Source organism: Thamnophis sirtalis, unplaced genomic scaffold (genome assembly GCF_051295495.1).
Source record: "Thamnophis sirtalis isolate CommonGarterSnake01/CBP01778 unplaced genomic scaffold, rThaSir2_p1.2 scaffold_6, whole genome shotgun sequence".
Classification (NCBI taxonomy): domain Eukaryota; kingdom Metazoa; phylum Chordata; class Lepidosauria; order Squamata; family Natricidae; genus Thamnophis; species Thamnophis sirtalis.
In genome coordinates, this window is record NW_028261386.1 from 23,691,638 (window position 1) to 23,704,261 (window position 12,624).

The following is a 12,624-nucleotide window of genomic DNA, read 5'->3' on the forward strand; positions in this document are numbered from 1 at the left end:
GCTTTCCCCGGCGTCTCCCCTATGCAGTTATTACACACAGGAGTCTGTTGCTTTCAGGGATCCATTTTTATTAAAGAATGTACAGATTTTCTCTTGATCCAGAGATACTATATTAACAGCGCACAGAAAAATACCCCTACCAATATCAGACCCCACCCCACAACTGTAAGGAAATAAAAGCAATAGTTTTCACACAACCCAGGAAATAATAAGCATGAAATACAGAAACTTCACTTTGTGCTACGCTGTGAAGGAGAACAGCAAAAAGGCAGTGCAATTGTGCTATGTTTCTTTTTTCCTAGAAATCTGGTCAGTTAACGCTTAGGATATCACATCTCCTTCCAACTTGTAAGTTATCTTTGCCTCCTGGCGAGGCAGATTTTTTGCTTGTTTTAACTATTGCAGGTCCCTTATGTCAGGGGTCCCAAAGCTTCGGGCCATGGGTGAGTACCGGTCTGTGTCCTGTTAGGAACCAGGCTGCACAGCTGGAGGTGAGCGGTGAGTGAAACCGAAACCATCCCTTCTCCCTCCGGTCTGTGGGAAAATTGTCTTCCACAAAATCAGTCCATGGTGCCAAAAAGGTTGGGGACCTTTGCCTTATGATACTATAGCATGGTAGACTTGCTTATCGAGCAGATGTTTGGGAGAGGTATCTGATTCATAACGTAAGTCTAACAGAAACAATTATTATCATTTAAAACTAGAAGGAGTTGTAGCTACCCTCCCTCCCTCCTTGCATGCTTCTGCAACTGGCTTGCAAGAAAATGTGTTAGTGATGTAAAGTCCACATCCACACTTGACATACACATTATGTCTCCTAGGTACCAGGCATGGGTGAGGGAGGCAGGGTAGCATGTGATAAAATATGTGTCGTGACATCACAGCCTGCACCCTCCAGTGCATGATGCAAGTACAAAGTGACAAAATTTGTACCATCACTCACAACACACCATTCAGCTTTTTGGTGCCATAATGGTACCAACATTTGGGTACCAACTCTTAGCAGGGACAGTAGGTTAAGAAACAGGTAGAATGAGAATAAGATGAACAGCATCTTAATGTGTTCATGTTAAAGAGATGATGTTTAAGAGCACTGGACCGTTGAATTAAGAAAGATGCTTTTAAATGGTCCTCTCTGTTGGAGAGGACTGAATGTGCATGGGAGGATAGATTGAACTAAATATGTATGGGCTTTGAAGAGATACCCAGTTTTGGGAAATGATAATAGCATCAACTGGCCATGTTAGATTTCCTTCAGTATCACTTGGCATTGCCTACATTCCCACAGCATAATCTGAGTTTAATAGGTCAAGCTGGATATTTCATTCCATCTTTCCTGCTCTCATCCAGTGTAGAGGGCTTTACCATCAGACCCATACTTATGATATAATTTTCCATTAAAAAGGAAACAGCATTATAATGTGTTCCCCAACCCTACCACACTTCTTATTCTGATGGTTACTTGTTTCAGCAGCTGATCCTACTTCCTGTTGAATCACATACCATAAAAAGCAGCTGTTTACCAGCTTTCTACGTGATAATTAAAAGTTCAAAAGAACTTCTTGGCCTTCTATGAAACATTGCCTTTCCACAATGTTCTACAAAGCTGAATTTGTCAGTTCTTCCAATTGGAAAATATAAAAAAAAACCTGTCCAAGGAACACAACCAATCCCATTATAGTGGTCATCTTAAAAAAATGAAAATTCTTTTATTTCCCAGTTGCATTAATGGAGTATAATTGTGTTCACAGGTGCATATCCAAGCAATATTTCTGTAATGATTCCAGGATGTTTTTAAAGCATTGAATGTTTCAAGATTGAGCAAGAATTGCCTGCTCTTTTTATTTAATAATTAGGTTTTGAAGTGTGTCAATTTTAGTTTATTTCAGTATAATGTGCACCTCACAACAAATTGCAAAGAAGGAACTAAAATGAGGAAAATAATAATTTGCCTATGAACTGAACTCATATCTTGGGGCAGTTGCAGTTCACATTTTTGACACTACATTACACACTCCAACAAAACAAAATGACGGCTTATCTTCTTTTGTTGTCTGAAGCTAAGAAGTTGCCAGTTATGTTCGTGCAAAACCTTGGAAGGGCAAGCCTTCATATTTTCCACTGCAATAAACTGTTACACTGTCAGGGAAGCAGGGGACAGACTCTTTTCTTAGTCAGGGAAAACTGCAGCATCAGATTCCAAGAAAATATGCCAAGATTTCTTAAGTAGCTGATCACTCCAAATATAATATGAACAGAAATGCGTTGAAATTTCAGCTTTTGGGGGAGATACACTTTGTGATATCAGCAAAGGAAGAAAACAATTTAAAAAAAACCCAGAAGGAGTGGGATAAATGCAATCCACACAAAATGGAATCCTGGTTGTCAAGGTAATTCCATTTAAGATTAATTCGTACGTGGAGGACACTGAAATTGAGGTAACAACAAATAAATGTGAGAGGGGAGGCATTAGGTTGTTGAAGAGACTGAAGGACAGTTCTGAAAAGAACTTACAGTGAACCTTGGGAGGGAGGACACTCTTCCTTTTTGAAGTCATAAAGCAACAATAAAGCAATTCTCAATTTTTAAAAAAAGGAAAAGATCCAAAAATACACAAGGAAACTACGAAACAGAAATGAAAGGCTATTTCTGACAATCAGGTCAGAAATGGGAGAATAGGGCAGCTGTCTCATGCTCCCAGAAGCTTCTTGACCATATAACCAGGCATGGAGTAAAGGAAAAGGGCCACCATGATGAGAAGTAGAAGAGCCAGGACAATCTTGATAATGAGCCATTTGTAACGGGTACAAATGAGGTATCTGATAGACTTGAGTGGGTTCAGGAACCAGATGAAGGATGTGTCTGGACGGCTGAAAAGGAAAAAGAAAATATCTAAGATTAATGGGGATAATTGTTCTTTGAGATGATTCATTCAACTTTTGTCTACAACTTACCATCCCAAGAATACCCACTGTTCAATAGCAAATTGTTTCTTTAAATATATCAAAGCTACCAAAATAAGCAAGATTTGGCACCTTCTCGTTTATCCTATTGTTGGCCTGATGACACAAAAAATTCTTGATGAGATGCTAAATCAAACACAACAACAACATCACCCACCAGATACTTGACAAATCCCTTTGTCTCAGTAAAGGTAAGATACAAGGGTTTTAAAGCTATCCAGACCTTGGTGGCTACTAGTCATTAATGCCAAGCTAACAAAAAAGGTTTTATCTTTTGCAATCTTGCTTCAGAAGCCCCAGTAAAGCAGCTTGTCATCCATAAATCCTTGACAGGCTGTTGGGATGCAATTTTCATAACACAAGGGTCAGCCATTTGGAAGAGTGTAATGGGCTACTCCTCAGGTTTTGGAGGGATTTTTGTGAGCTAGAGGTTTTCTGAATTTTCTCCTCACCAAGAATTTTTTTTCTTCGATGTTTAGGACTTGAATGTTTAATTGCATGGCTTGTGTTCAAGCCTAATTCCATTCTGCAAGAATCTGATACAATCATCAAGAAAACTATCTCTGAACGTGTCAAACCACTCAATCAATAACATTAGCAAACCCTTACACTTTTGGATAGAAGAACATGCATTCTAGTAATAGCAAAAGCACTTAGACTTATATACTACTTTACAGTGCTTTACAGCCCTCTCTAAGCAGTTTACAGAGTCAGTATATTGCCCCCAACAATCTGGGTCCTCATTTTACTCACCTCGGAAGGATAGAAGGCTGAGTTAACCTTGAGCCTGGTGGGATTTGAACTACCAAATTGCAGGCAGCCAGCAAGCAGCAGAAGTAGCCTGCAGTACTGCCCTCTAACCACTGCGCTACCGAGGCTCATTCTACCTTGGGGAATGGCAGTATTATAATTTGCAAGCTATCTACTATCCTCACTTCAGCTAGCCTACATTTACAATGGACTTATTGTGGCATTAAAATGATACTGTAAGCACGAATAGGTGGAAAAACAGAAATACCCTGGGCAAAGAAGGAAGCCTACTCAGGCCCCGAGAAGTTTCTTGACCAGATAGCCAGGCATAGAGTAAAGGAAGAGGCCAATCATAAGGAGCAAGAGAACGAGGAGAAGGATTTTCAGCAGAAGCCAACGATAGGTATGCCAGATAAAGTAGCGGATGGACTTGAGAGGGTTCAGGAACCAGATGAAGCTGGTATCTGGGCGGCTAGGGCAGGGTGGGGCAACGAGAAGAGAGAGGCCAAAAACACACAAGTAAGAGAAAGACAGAACAACTGAATGGAGTCATGGGGAAGGACGGGTGATGACAGTAGAGGCAGTCTAATTTTGCTTTCTGCCATAGTACCGTGTGTTTATAAACTTTCCCATGGCCTCCCCAATTCAGTATCCACACAGGATACAGGGTATCAGCCTGCTTGGATATCCTTGCTCCCATCATCCTTTCCCATGCACTCACTTGGGTTTTTCCAATGGGTCTGGCTCATTACGAGCCAATCCAGCTGGACATTTCTCAGCTTCCTCAGCTGTCAATAAATGAAGCTCAGCTTCCACTTTACCCTGCAGAAGGATCAAAAGATCACAGAGAGGGTTACCTTCAGAATGAACAAGGCTACATTTTTTTGATAAGATAAAGATACAGGTGAATTTTTTGTGTGTGATAAAGAAGGACATTGTATAGACCTTTGTAGAGAGTATGGAAATGATCTTGATGGAAATATTTATTTATTGTTACTTTTATAAAAGCAAGCATTAAAATCAAAGATACATGCGGTGGGATACATGTAGAGTGGGAGGGAAGGTGAGATCTGTTATTAATCAACCACCTCCATTGCTCTGTTCCCAAGCTGTCTTTAGGCCCTTACAAAATGATAGGAGAGTTGGGGCACACCCCACGTTGTTAAAATATCCTAGCTCTATTACTAAAGCAACATCTCTTAAATCCACAACCAAAAGATAGCAATATCACTTAGACTTAAATACTGTTTCACAGTGCTTTACAGCCCTCTCTTAAGTGGTTTACAGTGTCAGCATGTTTTCCCCATCAATCTGCATCTTCAGTTTAGGATGGAAGGCTGAATCAACCATGAGCCAGTGAGAATCGAACTACTGAACCGTTGGCAGCTGGCAGTCAGCAGGAGTAGCCTGAGGTATTACATTTAACCACTACTCCACCATGGTTGTTATGATAGCCTTCATAAATGGCTCAGACACCTTCCTAATTTACAGAAATATAATATAATATATCATATATAATCACAGAAATACAATAACAGAAAGGGGAAGAGGTACAGCACAATGACGTAATGTAGCCCATCTCAATAAAATTATTTTTATCCTTCCTGTGGAGATTATGTCTTGATTTAGTCTACCTGGTAGCACTGACATCAAATCTTGCAAGTCTTACTATGCACCTCCTCCCCTTTCTTATATTTCTCTGAATGTCTGAGCTACTTACAAATGCTATCTGCCTATTGTGGACTTAAGATATTTTACCCTATGTTGATTTGGTAATAGAGTATGTATGTCTCCAGCAAGCTCATCTCTCTACCATATTCATCCCTAACACCTACCCATTAACATGAAGAATTGGAAGGAAGCACTGAGCTATTCTTATAAAGTCACACAACCTATTCCTTCATCTTATCTTGTGTGAGTTGTCCTTACTTGTGAGCTATTGCTCATCTCATAATTTCTTATCGTTTCTCTGGGCCTCTCTAGGGACTTTCCCTTTCACTCCTACAATCTAGAATAATCTTTTCCCAATTGTCTTGGCTCTAGGTTTTCCCGTCTCTCTCTCTCTCCTTTAAACAGCAATGCCAGGTCTCCCACATCAACATTACCGTCATCTCCATTTCATCATTCTCATTTCGAGCCAAAAAGGGCCACCAGCCCTTCACCCTCTTCTGCTTGAAGATCGAGATCATGGGCACCTCTATTTCACCAGTTCCCATCTCCATGCTGCACTGCTTGGCTGTCTTAGCACCACGCGGGAAGCGGTTCAAGTCAACCTCAATGCCTCCTATGGGAGTATGAAGAGAAGGGAAGAATATTGAAGATTCCCTTAGCTGTGAGACAAGGACTGCTGGAGATAAATCAGAATATTATAATTTTCTGTTTCTTTGGCTCAACTTTTAAGTTGAAAAGGAGCATGATTTATAAGACCAACTTCTACTTTTAAAGGAACATTCCAAAATGCTAAAATTAATGAGTTTCAGATTAACGTATGTCATCTTCATTTTAATTGGTGCAAGTTTGATAAAATAAACTACTGATGACAGCCCCACAGTCTAAAATTCTGCTTATTACTTATTCCTGAGAGGATTATCCATCAACCCCTATGCCAGCCCATCTTCAGTTCCAGTTGTATTTCTGATCCAGGGAACATCTGCCTTCCAGAAGTTAAATCTGATCAGCAATCAAGGCCTCCGACATACCAAGGAAGTCATCAGCAGAAAAATGATCAGCATCCCACACTTGTAATGTGAGTCGGGCTGGAATCTTGTATTCAGTTTCATCCCAGGAGAACATAGACTCTTTCTTAGAAATAACAATCTTTTCTTCAGCTGCAAGGTAGTCGAAAGGAAAGATGTAGCGCCAGTTGAAATTGCCCTCTCCTGTCAGTGAGTGGTAGTGGACATCAGTATCCTGTTTGTCTTCTTGCTGGCCCTTCAACCACCTGCATGAACAAAAGCAAGGAAGTTGATCAGAAGAAAGGATGAGATTGGGGGGGGGGAAGGGAACCCATTGAATGATTGAGTTCATTCTGGGTCAACTCAATCAGCAGTGTAGAGGGATGGCAATATATAGTTTGGGAAGATGGAGAGCTTTGCTTGCAGGGAGACGGAGGAGAGCATGAGGATGTGGAGTGAATCTATCTCCAATTTAGTACCTTCTCTATGGGTTGGACTTCAAGTCCCATCATCCACAGCCAGAATGATAATGGTCAATGACTAATGCAAACCAAATACTTTTAAAAGGAACCAGTGGAATATAGATGTAACTTTAGTGAAAGAACAGGTGAGCCACAAAGGGAGAAAAAAATCATAACCATGATTAAATGGAAAGTGTAAGTAAGAAATACGGAAGATTCTAAGATTCTGTTGTTATACCCTTCAACAATAGAGTGGCATTCCTGTAATCTCTGAAGTATCTGTTTCCTGATTTCACCTATCTCACAGAGACGAAACAGACTGAGGAATATTGGATTTAAAAGTCTTCTCCCTGAGTGTCACTCTGTGTTGCAAGTGACAAAAAGTAGAGGCAAAGACCTCAAAATGCATCAGTCATGAACTTCAGAAGTCCAAGTGACCCAGAGATAACTCTGAATGAAGGCAGTAAAATTGTTATTTCACAACATCACTCCATTGCTTAATGTTAAAGTGAACTTTTATATTTTAAGTAGAATTCATACCTATTCTACAGAATTTGGAATTGTTTTCTTAAGCAGAGAATGGAGATAGAAAGGAAGTACTGTATTTTCTATAATTTTTCTTTCTCTCGAGTTGCCTGTCATGGCACATGTCAAGAACATTTCTCATTGGAATTCAAGGAACAACATTCATTTGGGGATTCCAGAAGTGTTATATTTTAATTATGAAACAACCTTGCCTTCCAATACAAACAACCCTCTGAACCTCCTAATAAATTCTTGGACACTAAAAATAGTCATTTTTCAGCTTTAGCCTTGAAATATTGCCTTTATAACCAATGTTGAGTTTATGATGGTTTTCAGAAATGACAGTCAAATATCAGGAAATTCTGTCAAATTATTTCATAGATTTCCCCAGGAGTTTCATGCTGAGCATTTGCATGATTCTGCTTGATACAGCTGAAAACAGACCATGTGCTCTGTGAGGTTGATTGTTCCATTGGGATGAGATTATTTCTGCTCAAATGAAACGCTTTGCCTGACATGTCCCCAAATGATTGTCCAAAATGCGCTTCCCATCCTCCAGAGCATGCAATAGAGAAGCAAGCCATCCTTGTTCAATGCTCCCATCCACACAATCTCCTTGCCAAGCCAGGCTTCTGCCTCTTGACTGAGAATTGTGGTTCACAAAAAGCAGAACACCCACACTACCACTTCGATTTCCCAAAGCATGCAGAAAGGCAGGAACACTCCACATTCAGTCTGAAAGAAGAAAATCACCCTTTACGTGTGTGTGTGTGTGTGTGTGTGTGTGTGTGTGTGTGTGTGTTATTTATCTTAGACTGGGTTGTTTGGCAGAAGCTCATCTAACTGGGAAGGTGTAAAACTATATCTGTGAAATGTTAGGCTGTATCTTGAATGGAAGGCATGTGGTGCCCCTGCCCTCTAACAATCAAATCACTGCACCATCATGAATCCCAGCAGCAGAAATCTTCAAACTGTTCTGTTGTACAACAGGTGACTGGGCTTTTTTTTATTATTCCAATGTCTGGAGACCACAGTTCATTGGACTGTGCAAATATGGAAGAGAAAATCCAAAATTACTAAGCGGACTATTTTTTAAGTAGAAAAAACACTCTAAATAGGATTGAGTACATAACCCATTCCTGTTTTGTTTTTTTTATTTGTCCTTTTTAGAACCACCTAAGACTAAGAGTCAAAATCTTCTCATTCTGGTGCCTCTACCATAAGAAAGGTCAAGGAAAAAGAGACCAGGATCTTCTCCCTCTAGGATCAGCCCATGAGTTGCTTCTGAGTTACTTAGATATTCTTCTGCAGAACAGTTTATACTAAGCCATTTGCTTAGCTAACAGAAACATCTAGATATGCCCACTTCATTTTTTTACTTTTGTTTTAGATGTTTCTGATCACTTGTCTTTTCCTATGAAGATGTCTCATCGCAGTTGAAACTAATGATCAATCTATTCCAGGATTGTTTGTCTCACTGACATTAGCTTATCAGACAGATCTCATACTTCTTCTAGGCTTCTCCCTTCCTCCTCTTTGACATCTCTTTGATTAGATTCCTTATTGTAGATCCTGGCTTGCAAGGAATTCTGCTTCCAGACTTCCATGCTGGCTTAAATATGAGTGAATGTGCATGTGCACTGGAGCACTGACAGTTCCACACATATATGAATGAAAATGTCCCTCTTGATGATCCATAAAGAGAAGACGGGGGCTATATATCAAAATGATGTCCAATTGTTTTCTTTTCTGTATAAGTCACTGGTTGCTTTATCATTATGAGATTCATTGTTTTCCTTCTACTCAATATATCATGTGTTCAACAGTATTCTGGTCAAACCAGTGAAACTATATTACAGCTCCTATGTCACATAAGATGGATTGGCATGCACCTAATAAAATAACTCAAGGGTTCCTTACTTAGAGACCACCAGACGGTTTCATTTTTTACTCTGTGATGCACAGATTTTCCAACACTTGTTCACATTTTTAAGTGTGCACATAATGTAGTTGGACATATGAAATAATACTTTGTAAAGAGACTATTAATAGATGGGAAACAAAATAAATCAAAACAGCAAAAATACCTTTAGATGGTCCAGAATGCTCTTAGTTCACCACAGACTTTATTTTGCTAGGGGAAATTGCATTGAAAGCAGTTCTTTGGCTCTACCAATATTTGTACTTCCCTACTTTATGGGAAAGTATTGGTAGAGCTGATGGAGCTTTATGGAATTCTTTATGGAAAACTAGGAAGGTACACTAGGCAGATGTAAATGGTAGTACGTCTACCACAGGAGTTACAAAAGATCAAAAGTAAACACCTCTGTGCTTTTTCTTGCTCGAATAGTTCTGCCTCTTGGATGGGCTGAGCAGTAAGTCTTGGTCAATGACTCCTTACCATGACTGACTTCATCACCTTCAGGAGAACCTCACTGATGTTCTCAGGAATTGCCAAAAGCTCACACCTAGCTATCACGCACAGCAGACAGTGGCACACAAGAACAAAAACAACACAGAACAGAAGAAAGGGGCAGGAAGCAAAGTATCCATTACTACTGCCTGCACAGAGCAGATGCTTTGCCTAGGAAACAATCAGCCATTTTCTGCAGAGACCTGAGAGCCAAGCGGCACCAAAATCACAGAAAGCTCACACACAGAATACCCAGCTGGCCTTGAGGGGCCGCATGTACATACCCCCGGACAAAAATGTCACTGGATTTCTCGCCAGTGAAGTAATCATCATCCTCCAGGACTACCTCATCAGTGTTCCAGATTATTACTCTAAGTTCATATCTGACAAGAAGGAAGGAAGGGAGAGAGGGGTGAGAGGAAGGATGGAGGTGGATCTTGAGGGTATAAAGTTGCCAATAAAAATAACGTGCATATACGTTTACGACATCCACCCCCACCCAGGAAGATTTGAGTTGCTTGAACAAAAACATTATCTCTTGGGCTTGATTAGTTTCCTCTTCAGTTGTTTTAGACTTGTAACTGGAGTTGAAAAGTATCCATGGGACTCTTCAAATTCAAAGTGATGTTCGCCCCCTGCTTCTCCAAAGAGACAGCAGAATTCCTTTGCTTTTAGTGACTAAGAACAGGCCAGTATATGTTTGGCAACATAGAGTGTTTGCTATTAAATAAGCTTGCGTTAGTCAGAATAGGGTGGGGACTAAATAACATCCTATTGATTTTGTCCATAAACCAGGCTCTAACATGGTAAGGTTCAAAGTCCCCATGCCTTGACCCAATCCATTTTGTTTTTGAGATGTTGTTCCAAAACAGTGTAATTTCCCATCGAAGTTTAAGGTGGGCATCTGGGAAAAAAAGTCCTTCTTACTTACACTGGTTCCTTATTAATCTGTACAGAGGTAACTTTCATGTAACAATCTAAGATGAGACTGTCAGAAAGATATAGGAGTACATGATCATCTTACCTTTCTCATATTTTAGTAATAACAATGTTCTGTGTGTGTGTGTGTGTGTGTGCGCGTGTGTGTGTGTAAACACACATATTCTAAAACATTTAGAATAAATTGTTTATTCATTTGCAATTCATGAATCAAATGCAATTCATGAATCAGTGACCATGTTTAGCTTTCTGCACCAAGTGAAATAAAATTGTGGCTACTTAAGAGTCGCCTTAAAAGCATTAAATTCTTTTTTTTTCTGGCTCAGGAGGAAGTTTGAGCAAACATTGGAGCCACTTTAATGGATAGTAGAAAAGGCTGAAATCATACATGTGAAGCATGACAATTAATCTGTCTTGTTCCATCAGAAAAGTCATCTCCAAAGACTGTGCAGAACCTCACAGCTGAATTCAAAGCAGTGCTTTGAGTTATAGGCAGGGATTCTTGCGGCAATTCCTTAAACCAAATTCATCTTTTCCTCGGAAATGCATCTCTTCCCAGATGCATCCAAATGATTCCTGCAGAATCAGTTTTTAAAAATGCTATAAACATATTTTCCCCATCCATTCAATTATATACAAAAACATTGATGATTAATTATCTCTCCTCTCTCTCCTATTTCTCAGTTCCAGTCATACATTACTCATCCTTTTCCACATTGGAAGATGTCTTGTTTTTCCAGCATGCACTGACCCCATCAAACTTAGGGCTTCCCAAGTAGAATCCCACCCCCCCTCACCCAAACTAGGGCAAGGCATTACTTCTTTGGTTTCCTTGGTGAGATGTCAATGGCAGGGCCTGGTGCCGGCATGTCCATCGGGAACATGTCCACCCATAACTCCAGCCGTCCCTGCAACATTGGAAAGACCCAGTTATTGGTTCCTGATGCCCCCAGGTTTAACTTCATACCACTGGATTCCATTTTCAGTGCTTCTTTGTTTATCTTATCTATTATAAACCTCTATTCATCCCAATATTTTATAAACATGCGATTAGCCAGGTGATTCATTTTGAATTAAGAACAGTGGGGCAGTTCTTTGAAGTACATAAGCTGAATTCAAAGGGAACATCCCTCCTTTATTGCTTTCTAGGTCCAGCAATTAGCATTCAGAGATACATTGTTTCAGAACATAGAGGCTCTAATAAGTAATTCACTCATATTCTACCAATCTATTCAATCAACTGGTGGCTCATGGAACACATGTGTTCTTTCGGAGAAACTTGTTACCAGTAACCAAGTTCACACTCCTAATTCCCACCTTCTTGCCACTGAACAGTTGACATATTAGTACACTAATGAGCTAAACAGTGGACACTCCTTCTACCCAACTGATTAACACTGAGAAAACTGTTTCTTTAAACCAGGGGTGTCAAATTGGCAGCCCAAAGGCTGGATGCAACACACGCAGGCCACGCCCACCCCAGCTCCACAAATGGGGAAAACATTGTGAAATGTCACATGACAGCTATGTGACACCACAACTCCCATATTCTAAAGGGTTACTAAGCTCCTTTACTTCTCAGCATCAAAATGAAAAGAACAGGAAGGTATAGTAACTGTGTCAAGAAGGACTGAAGACATTTCCAGCCTATAGAATGATGTCCTTTGTATCTCTAAGGAAAAAGCTACTAAGAACTATGCCATCCAAAAGGTGATAGTAGTGCACTTTAAGACAGCTCTGAAGTGAGTAACTTCAACTCCTATCCAAGCTTTGTATAAAGCTTCTCTAATGTGTTAGCTATGCAGGATGAAGAACTGCTCCCCTTTAAATCTAAAAGGACTGTACCCCTCCTCCTAGGTTCAGGTTTACAAGTCCTATGTTGGGATCAATTCCAAAAC

At 40.1% G+C, this 12,624-nt stretch overlaps 1 protein-coding gene across 5 annotated transcripts in view; it reads right to left on the bottom strand.

Annotated features, from left to right (window-relative positions):
- Positions 1 to 64: 64 nt before the first annotated feature.
- Positions 65 to 12,624, bottom strand: part of OTOF (otoferlin) — a 182,055-nt gene continuing 169,495 nt past the window's right edge. For 2 of the 5 annotated variants that reach the window (XM_087717421.1, XM_087717419.1), the window contains exons 41-47: positions 11,546 to 11,634; positions 10,072 to 10,170; positions 6,413 to 6,654; positions 5,819 to 5,997; positions 4,435 to 4,535; positions 3,982 to 4,185; positions 2,749 to 2,870 (exon numbers count right to left, since the gene is read on the bottom strand). In XM_087717421.1, the coding sequence (XP_087573547.1) occupies positions 4,005 to 4,185; positions 4,435 to 4,535; positions 5,819 to 5,997; positions 6,413 to 6,654; positions 10,072 to 10,170; positions 11,546 to 11,634 (891 nt within the window). In that variant the 3' untranslated portion in view covers positions 2,749 to 2,870; positions 3,982 to 4,004. Of the gene's footprint in view, positions 2,871 to 3,981; positions 4,186 to 4,434; positions 4,536 to 5,818; positions 5,998 to 6,412; positions 6,655 to 10,071; positions 10,171 to 11,545; positions 11,635 to 12,624 lie in introns of those variants that run through there. The other 3 variants (XM_087717423.1, XM_087717420.1, XM_087717422.1) reach the window with 2 other exon arrangements.